This window comes from Ruditapes philippinarum, unplaced genomic scaffold (assembly GCF_026571515.1).
Source record: "Ruditapes philippinarum isolate M1 unplaced genomic scaffold, ASM2657151v2 ctg180_1_1_1_1, whole genome shotgun sequence".
NCBI lineage: Eukaryota > Metazoa > Mollusca > Bivalvia > Venerida > Veneridae > Ruditapes > Ruditapes philippinarum.
In genome coordinates, this window is record NW_026866393.1 from 213266 (window position 1) to 230279 (window position 17014).

The window sequence follows — 17014 nt, forward strand, 5'->3', positions numbered from 1 at the left end:
CATTGCTTGCATAATACTTGTAAAATTGTCCTTAATAATTGTCCTTAATTATTGTCCTTAGGTATTTGAATAATTCGAAATAAAGCTAATACCAGACAATGTAGAAATTAAACACCTACGGCATTGAAATAAAGTACGAATTCAGACTAAATAAGAAATATAAATCTTTCCAATACTGCACTGATGTATCGAATTTTAATTGCTATACGTTATAAAGAATTAGATACCTCCCGTTAGAGTAACAAAAACTCGTCGATTGTGTTTTGTAAAACTGTCACGTAAATTCCTAAAAATCAAACGGAAGTGCTTAATTTTGTATTTTTTTGCTTTGCACTCCGGGATTTCCCAATTGTATAGATGGTATCGGTTTATGTTTTGGCAGAAAATAATCCAATTTTAGAGTACAAAACTAGACATTCCACAGAGTAATGCAATTATAGGTTTGCCTACATTCTTTATTGTATATCTGATAGGTTGTATGTATCCCCTAGAGGTACATTTATTCTTTTTTATTGCCAACAGAGAAATATAAAACTATAATATGTATTACGTAACAAACGCTTTTATTCACCATTTCAAATATTACATAAACGAACCGATTCAGGGAATAAAAAGGAGCACTCTGAACAGAAAAAAAATATTCGATAAGGTTCCTCAATCACAACTGATGTTTCTAAAATGTCTGTATAAAAATAACGAAAAAATCAAGATATTTAAGGAAGTCTTTGCTATGCAAAGCACAACTGGTTTATATAAAATAAGGGTAAAATGTGCACAATGCTTTATGGGATTACAATTAGATTGATGATTTAAGTGGAATATCTTCTGGATATTGTTTTAATATGACGAGTTTCAGCTCATCGTCAGCTACTAACTAGATTAGTTTGCAACAAATTCATAGTGACCAAATACATAATAAAGAAGTGTAAGGAACAAGACTTAAGGGCTGGGTTAATCATCTTGAATTCTATGAAACTTTGTAAAATTCAGATAATAATCAAAGTCGCTAAGAGACCATATAATAATTGCATTTTATAGTCTAAGTTTCATGCTTAAGCACGTTCACCGACTTTACAGCTATTACCCCTGGTCATCGGGCTACTGGTATCTAAAATTCAGATAATAATCAAATTAGCTAAGAGACCTTATAATCCAATTGATATTGTAAATTTAAAGAAAGTGTTAGTTCATTTCATTATCCAATTTTACCACAACGAATGTGTTCAGAACTGAGAGGTGTATTTATAACAAAATGTTCGAGGTTGCAAGACATATGGCTAGATAGCCTACTTCCGTATGAATATTGTTTGCTGAATCTATTTCCTTCGCAAAAAGACCGCCAATGCTTCTATAGTAAGATTTAAGTCCAAAAAGGTAAGGGTTTTTAAAGAAATAATCCGAACCAATACTTTATGGGTATATATAAAATACTGAAGATTATATGTTTGCTTTCGACAACCCTCATATACTCTTCTAATGGAGTGTACTGGGTGTTTAAAATATATAATATTAGATGGTGAATAACATTTAGGTGTCATTCTAAATTAGCTCTTTTTATAAGATATCTAACACTTTCACTATAAACACCCATTTCTCGACTTCTTTATCCATAAACCTGACTGACTTATGTTTAAATGGTCATGTATAAAGGCGTGTATCATAAGTAATACAAAAAGTAGCTTATAAAATATTTTTTATAGTTTTATATGACCCAGATATTTCAAAATTCCTTGAATGTCATGTAAATCCACTAATATTGTGCTAGGATTATGGAATTTTCTGAGGAGGACATGCCACTGGGAGCCGTAAATACTCCTTCACACACACGCTCTTTGTAAAAGTTATTTTCTTAACACTATTATAAAGGAAACACATCTTGCAATATTTCACTAATTTTGAATGCTTTTCGGCGCCGTATGACCAGAAATGTGTCTACAATTTTATGTTCTATCGTCAACAGAATAAATAGCCATTATATAATTCCTTTGTTTAATACTTAAATAAATATAGCAAAGTTAGATATATACAGCCAAGTAATAGCACAAATTTAGACCTTCTTCGTTTGTAAATTATCATATTTTTCAGTTGTATTCCATTAGGTTTTTTTTTCTCTGTATAATTTAGTGTATTAAAATTTTACTAAATGCCATAATTGTTACTTATTAATCCATGCAATGCCATATTCAATTGAGAGTTAAGACAATAAAGCTGCTTCTGATTCAAACCTTAAACTATGGTTTTTACACAAAACACAAGTTGGGTTTATGACGATTGTTTGTTTCATCAACAATTGACCCTTAAGTTGTTTGGTAACACATGGCACAAGATGAAGATTTTATTACCTGTTATCATGCCAGACGCCATAAAAAATGTTATTATTCCGTGACAATATTACTTCTGCGTATGTTTAAACTATAAAATGTGCAATGTCTGACTTTATAACGCGATTATCCAAGCATTTCGTCGACTTTGGCGTCATGACAAAACGTAATCTATCTTAATCGAGACAGTCTTTTGCCTCTTGATATATTACTGCACGGAGTTCACGTGTGCCGAACTACTTACAAAGGAGTGCTTCAATGTTAACTTATTCTTCTGTTTCTTCATGTTTGAAATTTTTTCTTCTTAACCTTATATCCAGCAGAACACAAACAGCAGGTGTAAGTTGCACAATGGCAACATAAATATTTCATAGTTAGTTGCTCATGGCAAATGATGATTTTTGTTGTCGCATTATCTTGCTGTGGTTTCATTTGTTAATATGTCCTACAATAAGCCTTTTTCAATTTTTTTTATCAAATTTAAAGGCACATTATACCTCAGAAATGAATGAATATTAACTTCTTTAAAAAGGCCATTATAACGTTTTATAACGTTTTAATAATATATTAAGAGAAAGTTAGATACCTGCTACCTGAAGAAAAATAGGGTTAAATGTAATATGATATTTCATTAAAGTAGTTAAATTTAAAACAAAGTACATGTAGTATTTGACTTCCATTCAAAATAGTAAATCACTATAATTGTACTAATTACCAAGAAAAGCAACAAAAAAAAAGAAAACAGTTCAGGTAATAAGCCAATGTGTAACGTGTTGGAAACTATAAAAGAAATCAAAGAATACCAAATACAGACAATTAAAAATTAAAGCATTTCTGTGGCATAATGGACTTTTGATATCAAAACATCTCTTGTGATGGGAAATGATAAGCAACATAGTTATAAATGATCAAGTGCCTCTCTTCATATGTCAACAAATCTCCTTTGTTATAAAACTTTGAAATAAACATCTATTTGTATTCCTTACAGATACCATTTTGATGAAATTTCATACTATCTTTATCCTGGCAAGTTAGTTTAAGTCGTGTTTTAAAACATGTCATGCCAATGTTGTTATACATGTCGTTTTAACATCGCAAAAAACAATGATTGAGAAAAGTATCAATTTATACATGGTCTTGTATGAGATGAGATCTGACATTTAGTGCGTGCTTCAATAATAACCTATTCCCAACGTAAACACAAAAATTAGTCAACCACGTTTTCCCATGAACTAGATGTATCACATGACTTATGAAAAATCTCATGTAACAAATTACTAATAACTCTCTGTCATATACGAGAAATGTCAGAATATAGTCTTTCAATACGTTTATTAATGACTTTACCAACCTGTCAGTAAATCATGGAACATGTGAGTATCCATAAAGAACACTGTATAATATTAACATATCATTGAATACTATCGTGTAAATGTTATAAAGAATATTATATAATGTTAAAATACCATGGAAAGTAAAATAATTGTGTTGTGCTTATCAAGATACCATTGGAACTGCATAGACACTAACTTCATAGTGTAATCATGATGAGTGCGTAGTATAACATACTAAAATGGCATAAAGATACTGTGTAATTTCCAATGCTTGTATTCGAAGTTCTTTTGATCATATATTGTAAGTACAATATATACCGTCAACCTTGTGGCTAGTTTCTAAGGTCAGGAATCAGAAACGAGTCACCATTTATCCCTGTTTGCTTACATGTATAAGAGGCGACTTTATGGGTTCGAATAATTCGATTTTATGCATCTCTTAGCTCCAATAGATGAGGTGTTTTGAACCATGGTGTTGCTTTAAATTTGTAAACATCCGAGGTTAGCCAAAATCATTGTTCCTGTTACGGCCATGTATGACCTAAATTGGGTTGGTGCGCCGATAAACCTACCAACAAATGAACACCTTCCTTGAAAGACCAATTCACTTTAACATAAATTAGACAGTTATGTGATTATACATTCATTTGTAAATATATAATATCACTCATAACGTTCATTATTATAGAGTATATAACAGATTTATACTCCCGGAAATATATGAAGGCTCTAAGAACGACAACCAGGCGAACTTCGCCAAAATCATCTTTCCTGTTTCGGCCTCATATCACCTAAATTATGTCGGTCCGCCGTAAAACCAAACAATACAAACCAAATTCACTTTCAAATGATCAGCATGCAAACTGACTATATACCGATACGTGATACAAATATTGGAAAACATCTTATGACGTAGATTTTGCCAACTGAAATGAAAATGTAATATAAGAATTGATGAATTCCCACTTTTTTACTTCTTCAGTTACAAAAACCCAATCTATGGATACAGACAATGTAATCTTAGCCATTATGTTGAATCAAAATTGGCTGTTTGTCTTCGAAATTTTGGCCAATTTTCAAAGTTATAAAATATATTTTCCAGTCACGTAAAGTTGCAACATTATCTTTCGGGACGTCTAGAAATGTCCAGTGATGAAAACATTTCACAATAATTTGATTCGTTTCTTCCTCTAAGTTGGATATAAGTAAATCTATGATCCATTCCGGACAAGACTACATTTCACTTAATGAATCAAAGTCAACTTCACTATATCAAAGTTAACTTCAAATAATTATTGATCATACATATGACTATATATCTGAAATTAAAATTACATACGAAAAAACAGATAGATAAGAAGCGTCCGAGAAAGAATACTGTGAATTCATTTGATTTCATGAGCGTAGAGTTTCACGGTTTTGTAACAAAAGAAATTGATGTAACTTCTTAAATTCGTGGATTGTCTATTTCCATTCAAAAGAAATTCAAATAATGTAATGATTTTTCAGCAGACGAAATGATATGTGCTGGATCTGAAGTTCATCAATTGACCTTCCCACGAAAACCGCGAAAATGAGTGCCCCTAGAATAATTATGATTTTGAAATATTTAACTTTTTTATGTTTAAACACGTTAACCTCCGCTCATCATTTAATTTAGGGGAGAGCTAGTTGTCATCTTGATTGACAAAACTGTCAGACTCAGGGGACACCTGTTACAAGTGTACGTTCACTTCCATCAAAGAATAAACAAAATGAAAAATCCCAAACTGGCGTTGAAGCCAAATCATTTGCTCGTACTACAAAAAATTGTAATTGCTAGCCGGTGCTACCGGGGGAGCGGGCATGGACGGTGGCATGCGTTGAGAACTGACCGGATCAAATCGAGCCAGCACCATTTTCATCAGGCGATTTTCAAATTTTCCATTTTGATTATTTTGCTATTTATCATTCAGAAAATACACTCGAAAAACGAATTCAAGAATCAGTATGATTTCCTTGACAAAACGTTGTGAAAAGTACTTATAATCTTAACACCAATGTTATTGTATATAGCTGAAAAATAAAGAAAATAATAATCGTATGGTATCACGTTGCGAACGTGATCAATTCGTCATTAAAATAACATCTTTATAGCTGTAGGTGCCAAAACCAGGTGAGCAGAAAATCCGCAAATTGATTTACTGAAAGATGAATGAACAGATGTATAAGCCGAACGAAAAGCAACAAATAAACACCCGATTTAAAAAAAAAGAAACGAAAAGTTACACAGACAAACAAGCAAGCAAAATAGAGCACATGTTGTTCGACGATAGTGGTTGTCTTTGATAGTGCTTAATAAGACGATGGTGATATATTCTGTATATTTCCGATGATATAAAATCCATTAAATAACCATTCTGCAAATTAATTGGTAAGACTATCACGTGACAACGCTGACGTCAGTGCATACATATGATCCGCTAAAGTTCTTAAATAGACTTGTCTAGGTTCCAGGTTCTGGAACCGTCAAATATTCCTTTTTGGGGACATTAAGATGAAGATTTAAAGTAATGTCTGGCAAGACTATGCGTATTTGAAGGCTGCCCAGTCTCTATACTGGTGGCAGAGACGGTCACTTCCGGTAGGGGTTAATATAAACATACATCCGGGTGCTTCAACTAAAATGAGTGAATACACTAAAATAAACCCATAATTTCGAGTTGAGCTATCTGTTACTATCAGTTTATTTCATAACTAAACTTGTTTTTTACCTAATTTAGTTTCAACAGGAATAGAAACACAAACGTGTACAATTCGTTCATTTTTTGTGCGAAAATAATCTAATAGTTTTCCATTTAGACGCCATTCTAGTGTTTGCGCTGATAGCTCAATTCCAACATTTGCATATTAACATCACATGCTAGACAAGTTCATTCGATTTACAGCAACTTTTATTACAAGTGTTTCCTAAACTTCTTAGAAAATGCAATATTTCTAGTAATTTTATTATCTGAGTTGTACAAGAAAACATAGATGATATGCTGTTAAAAGGCAGTTTAGATCTTATTTTTTATGCATTTACCAAAGGCAAAGAAGTGGTTCTACTTGAAAAAAGGTGTATTTATGGTATAAACAACTGCGTTTTTATGAAAAAAAGTATGAAAGTGTGAAAGTGCATATATAAGTGGCATATATCATAGATCTACTATTTTTCTTTCCCAACAACAAGAGGCGTGTTTTACTTTTTCAAGGTATAACTAGACGTATTTAATATGCATGTATACAAATGTGTCTACACTAAGTCGAATTAATCGTCTATTAATTTATTATAAACGATTTCATGTAATTAAGATGTAAACAAAATACAATTTATATCATATCTCAAGCCTTGCTTATAATGGGAAAAAAACGCATACCATTTCAAACAACATTCAAACAACAAATTATAACGACAATTCAGAATTTAATTAATATTTTATTAGCATATTTACTTATTGTCATCATTTGGATATTTGAGTTAAAGTAAATACTATACTATATGTAGTGCAACAAGTTTGGAATGCCCTAATACTAAAAGTATCCTAAGTAAAGTAAAATTAAGTCAAATATGTAGTGGAACTGGCCTGTATATACTAATATAGATGTGTTTTTAATCGAAGCACATATTTACAAGGTAAAATGTGTTTAACACATCACAGCATCAATTTGGGCAGAAAACAGGTACGATCTTACAAGTAACAGTCAACACAAATTTACCTTAGTCTAAAAGGCACATTATCCCTCGATAAAAATAAATCTTTCATCGATAAGAAAAGGCAAACATAAAAATTTAAGCATTTCAGCGGCATTTCTGGGCCTTAAAACTGTGCTTTGTTAAAGTTGCATTCTTTCATTTATATAGTGTTTTGATTTTTTGATATATGTAAATTATACTTTCACATTACTTCTGACATTTACAGTCAATATCTTGATCTAATGGCTGATGTAATATTCTGATTAAAGAACATTAGGTCTATTTTGTCACATTTTATTCGAGAAATGTGCACATAAGTATAACGAGAAATGCATGCAAAAAACTTACTGATTTAGTTTATGATCTATTTGGCAGTCATTCAAATGTATAAGCAAAGTAATTAATCTAATGATACATTTTATCTGTTATATGATGAGTAGAAATTTTTATGATTGTCTTGTAAATTTATGAGACAAGTAAAGTTGTGAGTCGCTTAGTAGTTATAATAGAAACAATGGGACCTTTTACGTCCAAAGAGAAAATATATTTTATTAATATATGAAAAGCATTATTTAGAAGAGTGTTCATTGCATTTTATGTCAAGGTGTGTTTGTATATAATTAAGACAAAAACTGTATTTTCCCAACTCCATTTTTCATTTCTGATACAGTGCAAGTGCTCATCTAATACAAGTTCATGGAACACACTTCGTGCATTCACGTGGCAATTTCAAACTCCAAAGAATTGTTTTTAAACCTAAATGATTGCTGTTAAATATTCCCTCAAACTATTGAGACTAAATAGGTATCCTACATAGCAGGAAACTGAATGTTATTTTTTGAATATGCCATTGTTATTGAATGATAAAAATGATGTTATTCTAAGATAATGACTGTGTTATTTTTCAATACAAGTATGAAATGTTTGACATCATGTCGAGAACAAGATCTATTGGTCATGAAATCAGCAAGAGATATCATAAAATATGCCAAAGTTAGATGCTTTTGTTCATACACCTTTTAGTCTTTTAAAAGCATTGTCTGAGAGGGAAAGGAAAGAACTATCTTGATCGGATGTGGTAACGATAACAATAATGTTATACCTATCTTATTTTACACATATCATCAGTCTATGATAACCTGTCATATACCAGACGTATTTTCAATGATTGATATTCACAGAGCAATCATAAGAGTATGTATATCCATTTCTGAAGTTCATCGATATTCAATAAAAAGCTATATTTGTCATTTTTTAGAATAGAACAATAGTATTGGGTGTTATGACTTTAAGCACGGGAGCAAAGAATGGAAGATCGCGTGCTCTTGGAGCATTTTGGAAATTCAAATCTTGAAACATAAAGCCAAAAACACATTGATAGATACATAAGAATTTCACTCTTATATAAGCACTTAAAATATCCAAAAACATTGGTATCGAAGGAATATATCCTAAGATTTTATAAAAATATCATTTTGAAGTCATCCTCCCGGCCACAAAAAATAATGAGAAAAAAGAAACTTTGAGTGTCGAAACTTGTAGACTTTTGTATATGAAAGTTAAGATGAGTATCTAAAATAAGGCACATTATTATTATTGTTATAATACAATTTGGACCTCGCAATTACGATCAATCACAAGCCCAACACAAACAATCACAGTGAAATATGAAACAAATAAACGATATGAAGCCAGGTTCAATTACACAACTCTAGCTGTAACGGTTAGAAGGGTTGAAAGAATGTTGGAGTTCAAACGTTATCTATGAAAGATCACAGAAAAACAATTGATATTATGAAAGAAATGATAACATCTACACATCTTTCATAAAGGAAAACGATAAAGTCCTTTGGCAACTTTTCAGGATGTCAAAAGTTAGGAAGGTTAGCTCAGTACAAACACGTTATGCTTGAACATTTACATATATATATCCTCAAGAGAGAAAAGATAACAGTTTTCAAGAAATAAGGTCAAAACAGTGCACATGTTTATGATTAGAAAACTAATCATAGAGACCTATACATATTTTGCTAATGTCTTACGTACCTAACGTAATATAAAAATCAGGGATTTGAACTGAATGACATGCAGTCTTAATCAGTATAGGATATCTTTAACACGGTGTCCAGGGGCTACTACTTTACCTTAAATATATACAAAGGTTGTAAATTGTGACAATACCAACTATTCGATAATGAAATCCTACTCACTGATCACCTATTTATATATTAAGCTTATATAAAACTGTTGAATAACATATACTGTTCAGTAAACAACTAAATTATATGACATAAAAATAAAACTTATTGAATTTCATCGACAATTGTTTAAGTATCATTACTGTATATAATATAACAATACAGTTGCAAAGAAATCAAGAATGTCATTGAAAATAGTCTATGGCAAGGACAAAGAAAACTGATAAACATCAATATCGCGAGGGAAAAAACAACACACAACAAATTAAGTCTTCAAAAAATAACTTCTTTGACCTATGCCGAAACAGGAGCACAAACAAATCTAGTAATCAAAAACAAATTTCTTTGACCTATGTGTTCCCTTTTTTACCCGAGAGTTTCCTAGAAGATTATATCTCTACACTAGACAGATAGATACTTTTATTTCCTCCATATTTGGAGAGCTTCTTAAAGAAACATGCACAATCAGAATAATCTCTATAATACAAATTATGCTTCCATATAGATAACTATTTACAGGAAAACATATGCGTTTCTAAACCAATATTACTCTATTGTCTTATTGCAAGCATAAACTATCCTTTCATCTTTTCATTGTGTAGCGTTTTAACTGAGCTGGGAATATCAAATTACAGAAACTGCTCGCTAACGTTCCCATTTAGAAGAATATTAAATATATTTTGACTGTTATTCAATCTGAGACTGGAGTCTCTAGCGATGCCTAATGTCATAAATTGTTATTTTAGAGATACGAAAATATTGAGGTATACGTATGTCTCTTGGGCTTTATATTTATCTTTTTATATTTATAAAATAAAAATCGCTGTTGATTAAGATTTCTTTTTAAGGCCGAAATTGTAACCTTACTTAAAGAAGAGGAGAGCGAACTTTTAACATTTATTTAAAACAGAACTTAAAAGCTGGGGACTATGGAAGATTAAGACAAAGAACAAAATTTTCCCTCAAGTAGAATTGATAATTATCCTACATTTACGAATTGTTTGACCATATATTTTCATTCTTTCTTCGATTTGAAATGCAGCTCAATTTGAATGCTTATGGTGGTTTGATGCTGCGCGTTTGATTAGTCGAAGTCTTCTTCAACCACTGCAAAATACATTTTCTACACAATAATAAACAAGCCCCAAAAGAGTTTTCATCCCAGGATTTGCTATATTTCTCCGCAACAATTTACTTGTACAAAACAAAAACTTTACATTGATGTTGATGTAAAATGTTGCTGAGCTTTTCAAAAATAAAGGAATATTATACATGTATAGAGAGAGGTTCAATATTGATCAATAATAGCGTATAAAAACATTATCACACCCCTTATCTATGCACTGCTGGTTTCTTGGACTATCTGCCAAAAGAGAAATGATTTCTACGAAAAAGAATTCGCCCATGGGACCAGCGGAATCTTGGAGGAGATATGCGTAAAATGTTGATGGGTTTATAACATTACACTTCTTATGAATGGTAAATGAATCAGGATTCCCTCGGTAAACAAACTTGCACGGCAATGATGATATATTGGTATACTGTAAATAAGTTCGTTTTGGCTGTTGGTATCAAATTATTTTCTTCTTCATACTTATTTAGGATGCAATGTATGTTGTTACTGTACAGACATCGATTAATATAAAACGAGTTAAAATAGTTGTCTTTCAACAAAGCTATATCTAAAGCGGTGCAATATTTGAAGAAGCTTGTTGATCATACAGATCACTGCTTCACTGGATGGTGTTAACGCCATTATATGATGTCCAGAATATACAGGAATCCGTAAAAGAGGTATTTTAATAGGAAGACAAAAGTGATAATTTAATACAATATAAAGCTCACATTTAAGTGACATTATGTTTTTTTTTCATTGGCTTTATATCGCAATTGTATTTTCAGAGATAGATTGTTTTTACGTATTTGCTGACGAAATTAAATAGACAATGGATTTTCGTTTAGACTGTAAAGAAAGGTCACCTGGCACTATGAGACAAACACATATTAAAGTAGCCTCGTACCAGAAACTATTACATAAAACAACGTACATCGAAGACAAAATGAACAGATATGAAAGACAGTATGATAATAAAACAAAATAAAGAAAAGGACGAGAATGTAAATAACACCGACAAAGACGAATGACTTAACACAGCAACTGTTGGAAATACCAGCTCGACATATAATCACTGGCCAGTATGGCGAGAACAATGGCATTATCGTAAATAGTAAAAGGCAGGTTAATCGAAAGAACCAGCCTCAAGATAATGAACGATTTTCTCGCCTAGTAGCTGCGAGTCCATAAAAACCTTTAATCAATCTGAAACAAAATGAAGCGTAAGACACGCGGTAGACATACAATTGCTGGAGCATCTAAAATCGTTGCCAGGAATAAAAGAACGTGAATAATGATTGTCTATGTTTATAATAAGCAACAGTGTTTACATGTTATGTAAGATTTTTATCTGTGATGAAAGAGGTAAGTAAAATGTAAGCATAAACTTCAGTGCTTTATCATAAGTCGACTGTTCTTGCATTGTGATTTTCTAGAGAGTTATCAATACTGTTACACAACGGCTATCTTCATGCCAATATAGATGTCTGATGAAGTAAAAAAAAAAACGTCATTGAAATTGACTAGACTAGAATTTGCTTATCATTCCAGAAGCAACCAAACGATAATACAAATCAATAACATAAATATAATATCAGATTTATTTGATATCCCTTAGGACTATAAGAAAACATTAACAAAAAGCAGCATTGCATTCCGGCGGCAAGGCAACGTAAAGGCCAAAGATAAAAGCTTAGATATAACACCTTTGCTGAAGCAATGTGACTCACCTTCCTTATTAGCCTCAAAACTGTCGTGTGCTGTAGTGTGTTCCACGTGGTAGACTATCATCCTACTTGATCCGACCACTTGATGAAGATTCATTTTCTCTATAGCTGCTTTAAATGCCAGTTCTTGTGCCACGTGCTCCGGTTCAAATAACCCAGCTGAAATATAACAATGACAGACATAGAAATACATCTTACTTTAAATAACAGGAAATGGCATATATAATAAGTATCACATGAGGATTACAATTAGGCCGATTTTTATGTTATATCAAAAAAAAAGTGCAACGATTGAAGAACGTTTTATTTTATTTGTTTTTGCATTTTCATTTCTACAACTGGCTTAAAAGCGTTGTTAACTAGCAACATTGTGTTGAATGTCTAATTTGAGGTAACCTTAATGGTTTTATTTTTCAAACTCTTCTAGCAGAAGATAGACCATTTAGCTTTTAATTACTCTGGAAATGTAGTAATGTAATGAGATATCATATGAACGTGATATTCTAAAATAATAATCATAAATGATACAAATTCAGTTCATGACGTCAAATCAGTATTAAAAGTTATGACAGCAATATAAGAAGAAAATAGTTTTGTGTCATTTGTCCTCTTTCTTGATGTAAGTATTCAATTGTATCATAAATTACTTTGTCTCAAATATACATGTATTATGAATAAGTTAGGATATGATTAACAAATTCATTATATACCTGTACAGATATTTTTTTATATTCAATGCTTGTATGACAGTCACTAAAGCGAATCGAGTAGAAACAAATCTGCATTGCACTCGTGTGTGATTCAGAATGACATTATACCAATTCATTAACGTTACATTTTTTCATGTAGTTAAAATTCGACAAGGCATCAAATAATGTATGTGACATGATTGTGTAGGATATCTTGTATTTGACTATTAAGAATTTTGGGATATCTTGTATTTGTCTCTCGTGAATTGTACCGGAACAAATATCACTTGGTTTGGATCCTACCCTTATAAAATCCTCTTGAGTGATATACAAGTTCAAAATCACAATACTATTATAACAACAATGACTTTTTATTACATGTAAATCATACTATATATTTTTATAAAGACAGTAGCAATTAAGTGTATTATAATGCATTTTTTTTTCTAAAAAAACTGTTCCTAACGTTGTTGCATGGCGGCTTTGTAATCTTGAGATATAGTCAATCCATGTCCTTTTATAAGAAAATAGAGAATGAATTAAAAAAGCAAAAATATGAAAGATTGCTGGAAATACAGATATGACCTTCTGATATTTCTGAAATAAAGAAATGGCCATATTTCATGACAGAATCTGATATAAAGGACATATTTATCACAGCATATCCATAAAGATCAACTAAATGATCTTGTGTTGTGGTATTTTACGAGAAAAGCTTACTTTATTGTATCTTCTGGGAATGAGTTTTACGGTATTGACTTAATAGGGAATTTCAGATCGTATAGGGACGTTTGATGCAGAGTTATGAATGTTACGATTTTTGGGCATTTTCCGTCTTATTAGATATCCTATTTCCGAGAATACATGTAAATCTTGTAAGAACGTATAAAACAGTACAAAGAGAAAATGAATATGCCGAATAAATAGCAAAAGATGTTATATAAAATGAATGCTGGTCTGTCTGTCGCTATCAGTGATTGTCTGACACAGCAACCTACCATTTAAAACATGTTGAAAGTGAACACACCAATGATACACAGCCACAACAAAACTATAAAGCTGGCAATAGTCAGGAATAGTACAGCTATGAACTTATGCTTGAGGGCTTTCCGGTTCAAAATGATATCAAATGTTCACCTTAAAGAGATTAAATTTATATAATTTTCTTTCCAAAAAAACGATTTTACGATGGAGAGCAATTATTGCAATGTCTAAATTGCCATTGCATTGCTAAGGGGCGGCGTGGAGGTAACTTGCACTTTCCAGTATCATTATCGTCGATGAACAGATCAAATCAAACCGATCATGCAACATCGTATAGGGCGTTCTTTAGGGATTCCTTTTTTCTCTGTTTCGCTAATAATATTAAAGACATATGAATCATAGTTTAAAATACATGTAATTCACACCCATCATTTTTGGGGAAACTATTTTTTTTTAAAAAGTACTGACTATAGTGAGCAGTGCAGCCCATGCAATGCTGCTCCTGGTCAATACTGGCAACAGACTAACTGTTAAACAATGGTTTTAAGTACTAGTACTTCTGAATGTATGTTTTGTTGACAATTTGATCAGTATAACATGTATATATGTACCTTAACATTTTGCCTTTGCAAGTTGATTTAATAATAAGTAATTGATCTTTAGAGTATAATCAAAACCAGATGTACCGATTAAAATATTCCACATAGGAAATGAGATGTTCAGATGAATAAACTGAACGTGGAACACGTGCAAAAAAATCCGAAATCTCCAAAATCATCCCAAGATATTTGTGAAATTAATGTTCCCCATATATTTTGACAAATATACGTTCTGGTGGACATATTTATAAAAAGATATACATTCGAGATCAGCTGAATAGCTATATTCCGGGGTATTTTATGGGAAGAAACAAGATTTATTGTATTTTATATATTGTTTCAATTACTGTGCATTGAAGTTCTGTGTGTATTTGGGAAGCTATTGTCTGATATTGGATTGGCTTGTATAAGATTTAATCGAATAAACCATGTTGTGATGTATCATAGTAGCGCAATTTGGCAAGAAAACAGAAAAGCTATGCATTATTAAGATGGTTCCGCAATAACGCGGATAAATATTACGCTAACTTTAAAGATTTCGTCATTTTTTTTTTAATTTTCTAAAACATTGATATTGTTGAGCTTTTTATTAAGAAGAAACTAGTGCACTGTTGACAACAAATATAGACAAGAAACATGGCAATGCCACGAAACCAGGTTTTCAATTATCACCATTGTAGATAAATATGTTGTATTTGAAATACAAATACAAGCAACAAACAATGTAACTATGTGCAATGTAAAACATGAATAATGTAGGAGGAACTGCCACAGAAGAAATTGTTCACTATATATTCTATATAAGGAAAAAAAATCAAAGGGCCATAATTAGGTCAAATATTATCCAATCACAAAACCCCGACAATATGCGCCAGGGCACTTGATGACAAAGCTTCTGTGAGAGTTTGGTCAGAATTATTTGAGAAATGTAAGAGGAGTTGCGCACAGAAGAAATTGTTTACGCCCACCCGCCAAGTTGATAATTATGATGGGATTCTGATAAGGAGAATGTAAATTGAACGTAAATATTCACAAGATTTTAAACATTTTTAAAGATTAGGTAACTTGTTTATCATGTTTTAAATCATGTTTTCTTTTTCAAAATTAAAAGTTACAGATAATCAAAGCGACCAAACGGCCACGTCGTAAAACATCGTTACACGGTGTCCTCATTTGAGTTCAGTAAATTCTTTAAATAGTAACAAAAGCATATATGACACTGTCAGTTATTGTTTAATAAAACTGCAATAATGTTGGCTTAACGCTTAATAAAAGAGTAATCTGGAAAAATTAATATAGAATTCCGCTTGTGCTAGTGTACTAAATGAATGTTCCAACACATGGTTTACAGGTTTATTAAACAACAAATATAAGTATTATGACAATGGAAAATAAGTATTTAATCACAATTAGTGAATGCCTAATATAAATATATAAATTAGCATTAATGAAAAACAGGTTGAAAATACATTACACATGTCTTTAATGGGAAGGAAAATATACAGGAGATTGATTGTTTATACTTATTTCAACAACTGCTTTTAGGAATTGAATGTGATGATCTGTTTTTTCAAGACAATTAACAGTTGTTTCCGCGGTGTGTAGTTCCGCGCCATTTTCGTTGTTATTAATGCAAACTGTTAACCATTTATCTAGGTATATCTATCATACAAAGCTGAATAATGCAATAGTTATTGTATGCAGGCAAAATATTGTACGTCCAAGAAAAATAGCTGCTACCCAAGTCACTATTTTTGGAGTTAATTCTACTACATTTGATGTTTGATGTAAGAGCGAAATCTATCCCAAATACTGTTATCTTCATGTAACATCATGATCGAAAATTTAGATCTTTGGGCTATATTTATTTCTTACATCTAGCATAAATTGGTATTTCATTATTCAAGTGCTTATTTTGCTTTTTGCATGTCAATTAAATTATAAAGAAAATTGATCCCCAAACTGACTGCCACTTTCGGCAAGAAAGGTAAATATTAGGTACTACCTATTAAGATAAAAGTACATGCTTTTTTCTCTAATTTAATCAATGATTTTAGTAATTAAAATGTATCTAAAGTGGATTTGTATATAATGGGCACAGCCAAACGACAAACAAACAAAATCCTTACATTATAGACCAAGAACTATAAAGCAAACAGCACATTTCCAATGCCGTCAAAATATAATGGTTGTAAGATCGACCATCAGACGATGATTTAACCCGAGCTGGAATCTTAAAATAACCACTAACCTAACGTAAGAAACTGTGATGTGACCTTTTCAAGTTGTATTAATATGTCTCAGATAGATGTCTCTACCCTTAATGCGTTGTA

General features: G+C 31.5%; 1 protein-coding gene across 2 annotated transcripts in view; it reads right to left on the reverse strand.

Annotated features, from left to right (window-relative positions):
- The window catches only part of LOC132732380 (glutamate receptor ionotropic, kainate 2-like), a 95872-nt gene that overhangs the window by 40322 nt on the left and 38536 nt on the right, over positions 1-17014 (reverse strand). For both annotated transcript variants that reach the window (XM_060718790.1, XM_060718789.1), the window contains exon 2: positions 12413-12568. In XM_060718790.1, the coding sequence (XP_060574773.1) occupies positions 12413-12568 (156 nt within the window). The remainder of the gene's footprint in view (positions 1-12412; positions 12569-17014) is intronic.